The following is a 14,670-nucleotide window of genomic DNA, read 5'->3' as shown; positions in this document are numbered from 1 at the left end:
ACCAGACCCCTAAGTATTTTTGTGATTTTTAAAGCTACTCACAGGGAGTTTATGAGAATAAAATAAGAATACTTTGAGAAATAAATTAAGTATTAAAAATTAAGTGTTCACCTTCAAATATTATTCCTCCAAAAAAATAGTTAAAAGAAAGAACATAGTGAAACTAAAAAAAAACTAACATCTAGAAATAGAAACTCCAAGAGCACTCATATATCTGAATGTTTGCATTTATCAGAGAGAATAAAAACATAAGATATTCAAGAATGGTTCATTTAACTTATATTTATATCAACTATATGCTAGGTCCTGGGGCATAAATGCAGATGTGAAAAATAAAACTAGTCAAGATGCAAAAATCATAAAGTGCTATAATGACAAGACTAGACATTTTCAAATTGAGTTAATTTACCAAAGCTTAAAAAAAAAGGACCTACTACCAGCTATTCATCTCCCTGAGAAAGACAGACAAGTCTGATACAGATTAAATTCTATATTTATGAGTTTTAATACCAATAATCACAGAGCAAGAAGGAATCCAAACACCAACCCCACCTCTATAATTTCTCAAAAATTATGGCAAAAGTTTATGTCTACTTGAGATTGAAGAAGGGGCTAATGACACAACAGGATATTCTTAGAACACCACAGTTAACAGCAGCAACTGTAACAAGGTTTTAAAACCCCTCATCCAACTCTGGAATTTAAATATCTCTGGATAACGGTAAGGACAGTTATTTGTAAGCCTCAGTGCATTTTACCCGGGTAAAGAAAGCAACATAGAGATGTAGAATAAAAGACAAGTTAGTTGCTGACAATGCTGTGTTAAGAATGATCTTCCAAAGCATTATGGTAAGTGAAAGAAGCCAGAAACAGGATACCACATTTTGTATGATTCTATTTACATGACAGAAAAGATAAATATATGGAGAAAGAAAGGAGATTAGTGATGACCTAAGGCTGGAGATGGGGGTTAAATGTAAATGGGTTAAGAGGGATCTTATTGGAGGGATGAAAATGTTCTAAAACTGACTTATGTTAACAGTTGCACCACTTGGTAAAGTCACTAGAAATCATTGAACTGTACACGTGAAAACGGTGAATTTTATATTATATAAAGTATGCCTTAATAAAACTATAACATAAATACAAGTTGGCAAAGCTATTCCTATAAAAGGATGTCTAAGGATGCGATCTTAATGCCAACTTGCAATACACTCTCTCATCAATGGTGGAAGGAACTGCTAATCTTGGGTCTGGATTCAAATAAACCTAAAATTGAATTCTAGCTTAACTATTTATAGATGTATTAGCATTCAGAAGCTAAGACAAAGATATGCATAAAATGTATATAATAGTGTGTCTCTCATAACGTTACTATGAAGATTAAAGAGATAATGCATATAAGACTCTTAGCACTGCTTCTGGCACACATATGCAATTATTAATATTAAATCTATGTTATTAAAATTCTCACAAATTTCTCACATAGACACATAAGTTGAAAAATAACTCTGTTCATGAGTTTTTCAAATATAAATTATATGTAAATTAGAAATACAAGTATTTCTCAATGAATATAGAAAGTAACTATCAGCATGAGCTGTGATGATGAAGTAATGATATTCTGAAAGTCCTGCCAGAAAAATTAATCTCAGTAATTTGTAGTCAAAGAATGTATCTTCACATGAACATATTATCTTAATACAATTAAAAAAGCTTTTAATTAGAAGGACTTTATGGATTTTTGAGGTATATTCACACTAAACATTATAATGTAGAAAAGTGGATGTTAAGAGTATAAAGCAAGGATACAATTAAAAAATATGTGCATTTTATAAATAGATCTTAAAGGCCTTAATATAAGTTAACCTCCATAAATACTGGAGATTGTGTACATGTTAAAGTAACTGCTGAGAAATCAAATTTATAGAAAAGCTTATATAAAGCTGGAAAATAAAAAAAAACAATATGTTTATTAATTCAATTAGTTTTCACTTATCTGGAGGAACCTATATTTCAGTTCCAATCACTGTTTGCTTTAATACTAATTAGATGGTTTTCACTTCAAACATAAATCATTAATAAAAATTAAATAGAAAAATATTGAATAATGTTAAAATATTATGCAATTAAAAACTATGTAAGCATATCCTTCCAAGGCCTAAAACAGCAAAAAGGACAATTTTATAATTAGATTTTAAAAGACAATATATATTGCTTCTTAAAGCAGTTTTTCTCTCCTTAAAATTCCTTTAATTTATTGTGTATTCTCTGCTGACATGAGGGCAGGTATCTTGCCTATTTTGTTTATTGGTGCATCTCTAGCCAGGCCCTGCAGAGTGTATGGCACGCATTGGGCATTCATCACCTATCTGTGGAATAGACCTAAATGAATAGTAAAGAACAAGCTCAAGTATGCAAAAAGGCAGACAAACATAGTGGAAAAACTCCCTGGAGTTTCAAAAAAAAACTGTAACTGATTGGGGAACATTGTTCAAAAATTGAAGAAAATATGCATCCTGTCTATTCTGGTCAGCCTTCCCTGCTTTAATCAACACGATGAAGACACAAAAGAAGAATTAAGCATTTTTAAAAAGGCAGTAGAAGACAAAAACAGTATGAGAAAAACAAAAAAAAAGATTCTAAGAAATATGCAAAGAAATGCTTGATTTATAATGAAAAGATGGCTACATTAATAGGGCAAGTCACACAACACAGAATCCCATAAGATGGAAGATTAAGTCACATTAAGTACAGAGCATCCAGCATGAGTCCACTGTTGTATGCCTGACCTGAGATTACAGTTCATATAAAAATACAGCACCTTAGTACACAATATAAGTAAGACCTAACCATTTGCTACAAAGGGAGCTATTACAATAAAAAAGAAAAAAAAATTCAGCAAGTTATCCAAATCAAAAAAGAAAACTGTAATGAGAACAGTTTGCACTATGAACTTTCCAAATCAAATTTACCATATGATGTAATGGAGAAATCGATCAGATGGGCTATTTTCATTGTGATCATGTTTAACCATCTCTAATATGCAGGCTAATAAGATAAAATAAAGCACGCATATTTTGTTTCCTTTAAGGCTGTAAAATTTGGACTTACCCCACACTTAGGGTCTCACAAGATAGGACATTCTTGTGCGCTCAATCTAAAATTTCAGATGGACAAAAAAATGTATTTTCTAAGGAAATTCAAAGTTGACACACAAAATGAATGCATGAATTGAGCCAAAGACAAATGAAGATTGCTGTATGTCTCACTTTCAAACTTCCCTAAGCTTCTTTAAAAGATCTGTAAATTTTTAAGAACTGTGCAGCTATTTGATTGGAATAGATGCCATTCACATATTTCGGTAAGTTTGAATCTTACTTTGATGAAGAAATCTTTGATTCGCCTATCTTTCATTCACTTGATTCACCTATCTTTGAAGCAGAAACCTGTATCTGCAATGTATGTCCATTTCAAGAGGACGTGACAGAGCGAAAAAGCAAACAATGCTGGATTTTTCAGAGACTAACATATGAATCCCAGCCTATCCTGAAATGTTTAGCTATGTGACCATACACAGATAAGTGTTCATATCTGCCTGTATTTGTTAAAACATATTCTCTATCATCAGATTGTTAAACTCAACGTTAATATCTATCACTAGAGAAATAATTTGTAATCAGAGTATGTGCCTTGGCTGAACTGATTTACCATTTGATAATACTTCAAAGAGCTATATTTCAACATTCTCTTCAATTTCAAATTGAATAGCAATGAGCACTAGGGCTATGATAGTATTTTTTAATAAATAATACTCACGAAAATAATTTTGGATTCCTTTAGCATTACCTATTTTTTTAAAGTTTCCATAATTAATAAGTCTTATTGCTAATAAAAAAGGTGATGAAGCAAATATGCATATGGATTTCAAAACATGACATATATATATGTCCACCCGGAATGGGAACCATGAGGTGTTTATAAATTCATGTTAAAAATAGGTACTAAGAACCCAACCTTCCTGCTATTTCTAAAACCTTCTATGTCCTCCTAACCTATTCCGAATAAAAGAAAGTAACGAGCTGAATGGTCATCTGATTTAATTGTTCATTTGTTTTTTATTTTGCAGTACTGAACTTGTCTATAACCTAAAGACATAAATTCCATATGTCAAGCACTATATCTACCTTTTGCAGAGCTTAACAGATATATAACTTTAAAACATGAGAAGAAAATTAAGCAGAAAAAGATCTCCCTATACCACAAGAAGTTACAAAATCATTTTGCAGAAAAACAATCTATTATAAGTAAGCCATCTCACAAACAGTAAGAGCAAAAAATACTGTGAAGATAAACTTGTAAACAACCCAAAGAATTCTAACAAATTCATCTCTTTCTTCTCTTCCTCAAATTAAGTAGACCTACTCCAAATAAACACATTACCACTTTTTACTTGCTTAAGCTATACCAATTCTTAAGAAAAACTGTGTCAAATCTAAAAGTTAACATTTCAAACAAAAAGTAAATGATATAAAGGAGATAAACTCAGCTTCTGGCTTTGGAGTTAAAGTAGACAGACTTAACATTGAAAAGCAATACACTCCCACAGAATTGGATGAAAAATTTACAAAATCACATATATATAACAGGGGATTAATATACAGAATATATAAGGAACACCTTCAAATCAACAATAAAAACAATCCAATTTAAACATGGGCAAAGGACTTAAATATATGTTTCTCCAAAGATGATTATAAATGGCCAATAAGTACTTGAAAAGACGGAGGAAGTAGGGGGGTGGGTGAAACAGGTAAAAGGGATTGAGAGGTACAAGCTTCCAGTTATAAAAGAAATAAGTCATGGGGATATATATACAGTATAAGATATATAATCAATAATAATGTAAAAACTTTGTATGGTAACATGGTCACTAGACTTACCATGATCACTTCATAATTTATTTAAATGCTGAATCACTATGTTGTGCATCTGAAACTAACATACTATTGTATGCAAACTATACTTCAAAAAAAGCCACTAACATTTAGAGAAATGCAAATCAAAACCACAATGAGATATAATTCCATATTCAATAGGATGGCTATCATCAAAAAATGGAAAATAACAAGAGTTGGTAAGGAAGTGGAGAAACTGGAAGCCTTGTGCACTGTTGATGGGAATGATGGTGCAGTCGCTGTGAAAATCAGAATAGCAATTTCTCAAAAAATTAAACATAGAATTATCATATGATTCAGTAATTCTACTTCTAGGTATATACCCAAAAGAACTGAAAGAAGGGACTCGAACAGATTATTTGTACATGCATGTTCACAGCAGCATTATTCACAATAGCTAAAAGGTAGCAATAATCCAAATGTCCACTGATGCATAAATAGATAAACAAAATGTGGTATTTACATACAATGAAATATTATTCAAACTTAAAAAGAAATGAAAGGAAGGAAAGGAGGGGGGAAGGGGGGAGGGGAAGACATTCGGATACATGCTATAGCATGGATGAATCTTGAAACTTTACACTAAATGAAATATGCCAAATACAAAAGAACAAATATTCAATGATTCCATTTACATGTGGTATCTAAAATAGTCAAATTCATAGGGACAGAAAGTAAAATAGTAGTTACCAGGAGTTGAAGGAAGGGAGTAATGGGAGTTATTGTTCTAATGGGTACAGAATATAAAATTTCTGGATAGTGGTAATATGAATAGTGGTAACAGCAGCACAACAACGTGAATGTACTTAATGCCACAGAGCTTACACTTAAAAGTGGTTAAAATGGAAAATTTTACCACGATAAAAATTAAAATAATAATAATTTTTAAAGCGGTGTGATACAGTTGAAGGAGCCCTGAATCAAGAAAGTGAAAATCAAATCGAGGCACTGATATTAACTGTGTGCTCTTAACTAAGTAACTTGACCTCTCTGGGATTCAGTTTTTTCATCTTTGAAATGAGAAGATTGTAACAGATGATGTCGGTGTCTCTTTTTAGTTCAAAACGTTCCATGAAATCATATTCCAGACGCCAGAAGAACCAACGCTGAAAATGAGGCTGCTGCCACTCAAGTGGAGATAAGAGAAGTAACATCTCAGTTAAATCTTACTAGTTTTAAGACATTCTGCTACAGAGAATGTGAATCACAAAAGCAGACAGATGAAAATAAACACAGCTTTGGAAACAAGGGAATTAAAAAGATCTATCTCCAGGAACATTAAAAACACCCAACTCTATGTTCCTAAGGCCTCAAACTGGGCAGTTAAGCAAACACCATTTTCAGTCCTGTTGGGTGGGTTACTTATTCTCTGTTTGCTAATAAATATTATGGGCATTTTTGTTATACTTGAAGGGCCCACCTTCCATTAAACCTAAAAGCATTTACTCTGGTGTTACAGCAGAAAAATGGCTGCTTCAGTTTCCATTTCGGGGAGGCAAAAGGATCACCTCTCCCTATCAAAACCATGAACCTACTAGCACCAAATCCTGTATTTCCTATTTAACACTGAACTCAAACACAGGTTCCACAGAAGCATCTTCCTCCCACAAATAAACTGTTCAATAACTTCACTAGTCAAAACCAAGCTATCTGGCACTGTGCTACGTAAGGAATGGATACTTAGATGGATCCCTTAATCTTGTAAAGAAATACGTGTTTTCCCACATTCCTGTGAGTATGAAAATGGCTCATGACATAAATAAGCAATAATTATGAAAAAGAAGAAACATGAAACAGATTTTCATTCAATATGAGGAAGAGCTTTAGAGCTGCCCAACAATGATTCTGGCTGCCTCAGAAAGTAGCTAACTCCCTTTGAATAAAATGTTCAAGCCTTGGATAGATGACAATAAATCAAAGCTATGTCATAAAGACTCAGAAATTGAGATAATATCTAAGATTCCACCTAACTCTAATAAACTTCAATTCTACAAGATGAGCAGCACAGTAGTACCTATATACTATTAATTGCTACTAGGAGAATTCAGACTTACTAGTTGTACTATCATAACTAGCCTCTCTACACATGGAAATTCATATTTACTATAAGGCAAGAAAGTACATTGAGCTTTTCAAAGATGATTAACAAAATATAATTTATATCTTCACTCCTTTCGGGTAAGGAAGGGATCAAGGACTCTGGAATCAAATAACCCTCCATGAGAATCCTTGTCCAGCCACTATGTGACTTTGGACAAGTTAGGTAACCTCTCTGAGTTTTTTTAGTTTTATAAGAGCGAATATCACCTAACCTCACAGGGTTGTTATGAAAACTTTGTTAAACTAAGTGCCTAACACTGTCTAAAAAAGTACAGTATTCTCTTTCAAATCCTACCCATTCTTTAATAACCTGCTTGAAAGTTACCTTCTCCATTTTCTCCATGACTTTCTAAGCCAAAGTAATTTTTCTCTGAACTTCCAAAATTTATTTATAATTAAGATCACATTTTTGAACCTTCAATTATAGGAGAAAGTGAACTTGAAACTATATTATGGTTGTAGTTTAACAGCCTGATCCGAAAGTAATGGGACTAATGAATATCTGATTAACTGGTTTAACTATTTTTAAGTGTTCATATTAAAAAGTGTAGACATCCTTATTTGTGTACAAGTCCAGGCCCAAAGTAGTCTTCCAAATTCCTCCCCCACTGTATCCCTTCACAGATCTAAATGGACTAACCCTGACTTTGTCCAGACAATATTGTCACCTAGAAGCCTCTACACCCTAACCAGCCTCTGAATACCTGGGTATCTAACTGATTCAGCCATTAAAGCCCAATTCCAATGCCACTTCTCTGAAGCCATTCCTGAGGTCCTAGAGAAATTCTCTAATTTTTTTAAACTAACAAGAAAGACATTCTGCTTAAGCCTCAATTTTGCAATTTAATGACAACTGTTTTCATATGTGTCTGTGTCCTCCCCTACTAGATTGTAAGTCTTCCTGGTGAGGGGATATCTTTTACCCTCACTGCATTCTACTTGATTCTTTCCCCAATCCCAACACTTAGCACAATGCCCATCAAGACACAGAAAAATGAAAAATATTTAATGACATCTAACGTCCCCTAATACAACTGAAGCATCTTAAGGGAAAGAAAAAATGGCAAAGGAATAAAAAAAGAAATTGACACAAACTTCAGGCACCTATTTTTAAATTAAAACTGCAGATCAAGAATGTGTAAATCGTCAATGTTCATGCAATATAACATTGTATAGTGACAAAGGCAAACTATCTAAAAACTACATTACACAGTATAGATGAATCTCACAAATTATTTTAAGTGACAGAACCAGTCAAAAAAGGAATATATGTTGTATGATTCCATTTATATTAAATCCAAGAATATATGCTATTAGATACCAGGATAATGGTTAACACTAGAGGAGGATGAAAGAGAGAGGCTTTTGGGATGCTGATAATATTCTGTTTCTTGATCTTTCAGCTGGTTACCAAGTGTTCAGTTCAGTTATGAAACACCGTAATATATGCACTTTTCTATAAGATATTAATATTTAAATCAGAAATTTTGAAAGAGTTGAAGTGTTTATCATTTCTGTTTTGAAAAAAATGTTAAGGCCAAGAATATATCTAAAAGCCTAAAAGCATTATCACTGTAGAAATTTTTAAAATAACTATGGACAGTAGACCAATGCTTAATTCTGCTAGCAAAAACAATGCTATGATACTTTATTGTACTTTAACCAACCATTTACTGCCCTTTTTTAAATATCTCATATCAAAAAAAAGAGTCAAGTTAAAATTTAAATTAACTGCTCAAGATTTATGTCATTAATTATTATTGGTCATTGCTTTTCTCACCACACCCTATACATTTCAGTGCTGTTCGAAGGAACTAAAAGACCTAAAGTTAACCTGATATAAAAAAAAGAAAAAAATTTTTTTGAAAAGTTTATTTTTGTATGTTTGAAAACTATGTAATATAGAATGAAGGGTACAATGTAACCAAAATATTTTGAAAAAAAATAAAATCTAAGAAACTGGAGTTTTGTAATAGCTTGCTCATTCAGGTTAAAATATATTAACATGAACATTTAAATGGGAGAGAAATAACTTTTTTTTAAATGTTAGTTAAGCCACATATTTTTAAAATTGCCAAACCTGATTAAATTAAATATTATTTGTTTGCAGCTTCATATATAATTAATATCTCAATTTAGAAATATTTTAAAACAAAAAGTATACACTATTTTGCTGATTTAAGTAAAATCTAGATTTTCATTACTAACTCAAACGTACCAACTAAAAAATTTTCAATGTGCTATAAAATGCCTTTGTTTCAAATGCTGTGGCCTGTAGTAAATATGCTCTTCTCATTACTGCATGAAATATAAACACAGCTTCATAAATGTGCTTTAAGAAACTGTGAAATGTGAATTTTAAAAGTCCAAATGAAACAGCTTGTATAATTTGAGAAAGGGAGAGACCATGAATGGGGACAGAGCTGACATAATCCTCACTCACTGCAACAGTTAAATAGAATTCTCAGTTCTCATATGATTTCTATTTAATTCAAGTATTATATGATGTATTTTATCTGGTATTTTATTCATTTCATTTAACTAAGATACATCTCAATTTATTGAGTTTTGTACTGATTACTTTCAATTTAGAGTTGCTAAGAATAATTATAGTTTACTTTGTATTTGCTAAGGAAAACAATTTAAAGAAACTATTTCAAAACAACATACTTCTGTAAAGCATAACAAAAATACCACTGAAATAATGTAGAAGTGGTCTTAACTACAAAAAAAGCAAATCACATCCAAATAAATATTAGTATTCTGTGATCTCATGCTTTTAGTATTTAATTGGAATATTTTCATTTAGATGTCAGCAGATATATTTTAAACCAAATTTGGCAATATTTAGAGTAAGCCTTACACATCCTTGACATAAGCCTTACCTATTTAAATATTCAACTTTTTTCATATAAAGGCTATAATTCACTTTGGAAATTTGGGCTGTTTTATTTTTAAAAAGAACTTAAGTGTTTCCCACAGTGAACTGCATTGTATCTAATAAACTTTTAGGTCATGAGTGATAAATAAATCAGCAGATACAAATACCTATTAAAGTTCATATCGACTTATCAACTGGGACATATCCCATGGTATTTTGTAATAGATCAGAATATAATACTTGGCTCAAATGCAACATGTAAACAACAATAAAAAGTTGAAAAGTGAATCTCTATACAGCATAAGTGCCATATGAGGACTATGGATGACTAAGGACAAAATTAAACTTACCAAGAGAAATTAAGAATAAAGTAATTTAACAGTGATTTCACTTTATAGAAGAACTGGTTCCAAGACTGAATTAACTTCAAGTTCTATATTTTTTTAATTTTCTGAATCAACAGGCAAATTTCTTTGAAAATGCTAGCATTTACTTTACAAATTTCATTTTAAAAGTTATATATTATTAAAGGAACTATATTTTTAACAAATGAAGTACTTTAGATAAAGAAGTCAAATCTATTTTCTGAAAGTTATGTTGCTTTTCATAAATAACTAAGGAAAATACACCCTACAAAAATAAGCTTAATACTAATTAGGAGCAAAAAGCAAAGATGTATTCCCAATAATTGAAATGATCCAAATTTTAAAATTCAGAAATATTTCACTAGAATATAATTTCATTTATTTAAATTTTATTTCATATACTTAAACAATTATTTCTTTAATATTAAAAACACTGCTTTCAACTAAAAGAAAAAGGTATGATTAGTAACTACTGACTCTCTATAAATCTCTTTTAATTCAGGAAGAATGACGTCCAAATAAATGAAGCCAATACTAAATGAAAGTAAGGACTAAAATCAGTTTCTGCCCAAAGGCAGAGTGACTGTAAACAGACATGTCAAATATACTAAATCTATGTCATGGATATACTTTTCTCAGTGGTTAGGAACACACATGAAATTGTTACTTAGTTGAAAAATACTTTGGCCTTGATATTAATTTGCAACTTATTAAAAAATCTTTGTAACCTCTCAAAAAAGAAAAAAAAAAAAAAAAGAAAGAAAGTACTTGCCCTGGAGTTCCTACACAATGTGAAAAAGCAACATTTTACTATAGCTGCAATATGGATTGATAGTTATTACCCCAACAACAGTTATCACCACCACAAATACTATAACCTAATAGATTTCAGATATTTAAAAGAGATTTTTAACGTCTCAGTAAAAAAAAGATACATGAAGTATTAACTTCACATATTTTTCTAAGGTTTTATATAAAACTAACACACTGGCATAAGACAGATATGATTGGGGTTTTTCCCCTCCTAAGATAATAAGTGAAAATTACCATAAACCATACGTTAACACAATACTTACCAGCATGTGGACAGTTTCAGAAGTTTACCATAAAGAGCAGTGCTGAAAGAGGGAATAATCGGTACAGGTATGCAGTAAGATCCCCTACAATCCAAAGAGGTCAGTCCTGCCTGGAAACCAAATATCTGCAACAAAAAGAAAAGATCCAAATGTTCACAGAGACAAAGTTTTAGTAAGCACAGGATGAAATACGTCAGTTTCAATTTGCTCTACAACAGCTGCACACTAAATATGTTCTGATGTCTTTTTCCACTTCCCAAACATCAACATTTTCTTCTATTAAATCTGACATTAACTAAGTCAGAATTAAGAAATTTAAATACACAATATTTCTTTCATATCCCTGCAAGATTGCTCTTCTTTTGACCAATTTTAGGTTTCACGTTTTATTTCTATGCATAATTCTCATTTAGCATTTTACTGCCTGCTAAAATGCACATTTCTCTGTTAAACTGACTCATTGTGCACATCACAGATACTGTTAATAAATCACTGTTATATCATTTTATTCCTAAAAGAACATTAACTACAACAAAAACAATCTTAGAAAGTATTTTGCCTTCAACTTACGGTATGCACACACAAAAAGGATATCCAAACATATCCTAAATAATGTTACATCTTTTCCTTTTTTTGTGTGTGAAAATAATGATAGGGCTGAGGTTTGTCACCTCAGGAAATTTGGTACATGGCATAAGTTACTCTTTATAAGTTTATACTTAAAACTAGCAGATCACACTCAAAAATTTTATAAGCATTCCCTGAAATTCCTGAAAACTACATTTGCGTTAATAGGAAGAATCAATGTAACATCACATTTTACATGAAACGTTCGTTGCAGAGAACTGAATATATTTCTTCTTCCATTATTTTCAATAAAGTAAATGTCTCAAACAGGGAACACTGACACACAGAGATACAAAGCAAAGAGTTACTGTTTTCCAACAACATGCAAAAGCCGTTTAACCCCAACATTTATGTTTCATTATTATTTTTTATTCCTTGGGTTTATAAAGCACTAGCTTTCTTAACTCTAGGATTAATATTAGCTGCTAAATTCTACAGTGAAACATGTTTAAAATATACCTCAGTAACTAATTTCCAATGCAAAATACTTTCATTTAATGAACATAAACTAATGATCAATTTCTTAGAAAGTAATATTAAACTGCTTCCAAACGGTTTCAAAAAGCTATTCTGCTCCTACCATTCATCAAACTGACAATGTCAAATCTTTTCCTGTAAAGTCAGTTTTCAGTGAACGAAGTAACATTTTGGAAAATAGACATTAGTTAGAATTTTGTACTTTCAAAGAAACACTGCATTTCAAAAGTCTTACCTACTTAATTACTAACAAGAAAAATGAAAGTGATATACCTATTGATTCCTATAAATCCCACTATTAACCAAGATGCAAGAAATAAAGAACTGAGAAGAAAAAGAAAAAAGCATGTTTCTAATACTTAATTGATCGGCCTTAAAAATTAAGTCATTCCACATTTATATTCTTTGAAGACTTGCTCTAAGCAACACTATATGCAAAGAACTTCTGGGCACTGTACAATTTCAGCATTTCATATTTCCCTGAAAGGGTCAATATTTAAAAGTTTCTGAAATTTGCAATTATTAATATCACTTAATACAAAGCATGATTATTGAAATGATGCCCAACCTCCAAATATTTCTGGAGTATGAATCAGGGTAATACTTTATCAAACTAGATTATCTGTGTTCAACTAAGAACTCTCTCAAGCCACCTTCTAATATTCTATAAATGTCCCAACAGTATAATCACAGACACTGTCATTAATGTACTCAGATGGAAACTGGGTGTTGAGGAGATCCCCTGCTGGTTGTCTGCAGAACTGCAAAGGACTTTGGGGAAGGTCCTGCATATTATTCTGTAATTTTTTTAAGCTTTTACTAAATGTACATGTTGTCCAGAGATGACTCCGGAGAACATTCAAGCAAGTATAAATTACAGTGAAATCAAAAATAATTATTTCAAAATAACCATCAAAAATAATTATTTCAAAATAACCAATTTCAACTCTCTCTTTTAAATCACAGCAGTAAGACACACAGATTTACAATACCTATATAACTGAATAACTTGTCAACAACCCTTGACCAAGATTACAAATACTCTATCTAGAAAAAGGAAAACAAGCACAGTATGAATTGAGGTTGTTTTCACCAGGATTGTTCATATATTCAGAAATAGAATAAAAATACTTATTAATAACACTGCAAACCAACAGTCTGAGGCATCATGAATGTATGAAGCAGTAAGTGCAACTACTAACAGAAGTTTTAGCTGAAGGAAATGCCAACTTGACTAAGATGACTTACACATGACATTAAATGAAAAGTTAAATATGCAGTGCCACCTTTTAAAGAATCCAATAAGAAAACAATTTAACTAAATCACCTCATTTTATATGTGGGGAAAATGAAGTCTAAAAAGGATAAAGGACTTCTTCATAATTACCTATTGCTGGAACAGCAATATGATGTTTCATTTGATTTAGCTCACCTATTAGCACACAATTTCACTCTGCCTTGCTTCCTCCCTCTATTCCCTGCTTCCCCTCTCCAAAAAAATATGGCTGATTCGCCACTTACTCTTAAAGAAAAAACAATCTTTCTCATCACTACCTCTCCCCTCCAACCATCAGTAAAATTCCATTTCTCATCCATCATCAGCAAAAATCTTGAAAAAGTAGGCTGGAAAATGCCACTTTTTTTTTTTTCATTGCCTACTCATTCCTTAAACCCTCTAAATCTAGTTTCTATTCATGTATCCATTGAAACCAAAAAAACTCTGGACTGAAACTGATATTTATATTATTTTCTTATGTACAGAAATTAAGTATTTTCTCCTAATTTTTTTCCACCAACAATTTAAGTGAGGAAACAATAAATAATAAGAAATTTTTTTCATCACCCAGGGTTTTTTAAATGAATGTCATGTTGTCACCTATACTTTTAATGAAATAAAATCCCTCAGAATCCACAAGGAACGCTTACAACTCAACAATAAAAAGACAAAATAACTTCATTGTAAAATGGGCAAAAGATTTGAATAGATATTCTCCAAAGAAGGTATACAAATGGCCAAGAAGTAGATGAAAAAAAAATGCTCAACATCATTAGTCACTAGGGAAACATATATCAAAACCATAAGGAGATACCTCTTCACAACCACTAAGATGATTAAAATCAAAAAGACAGTAGTAACAAGTGTCAGTGAGGATGTGGAGAAATAAGAACCCTAATTCGCTACTAGT

The 14,670-nt window shown here is 31.5% G+C and overlaps 1 protein-coding gene across 10 annotated transcripts in view; it reads right to left on the bottom strand.

Moving 5' to 3' along the window:
* The window catches only part of VPS13B (vacuolar protein sorting 13 homolog B), an 805,800-nt gene that overhangs the window by 673,190 nt on the left and 117,940 nt on the right, over positions 1 to 14,670 (bottom strand). For all 10 annotated transcript variants that reach the window (XM_081258369.1, XM_081258366.1, XM_081258373.1 and 7 more), the window contains one exon: positions 11,381 to 11,505. In XM_081258369.1, coding sequence (XP_081114495.1) covers positions 11,381 to 11,505 — 125 coding nt within the window. The remainder of the gene's footprint in view (positions 1 to 11,380; positions 11,506 to 14,670) is intronic.

The sequence above is a fragment of the Mesoplodon bidens genome (assembly GCF_964165515.1).
Source record: "Mesoplodon bidens genome assembly, chromosome: 16".
In the NCBI taxonomy this organism is placed as follows: Eukaryota; Metazoa; Chordata; class Mammalia; order Artiodactyla; family Ziphiidae; genus Mesoplodon; species Mesoplodon bidens.
The sequence above is the reverse complement of the archived record's forward strand: the minus strand, read 5'-3'. Positions and strand labels throughout refer to the sequence as shown.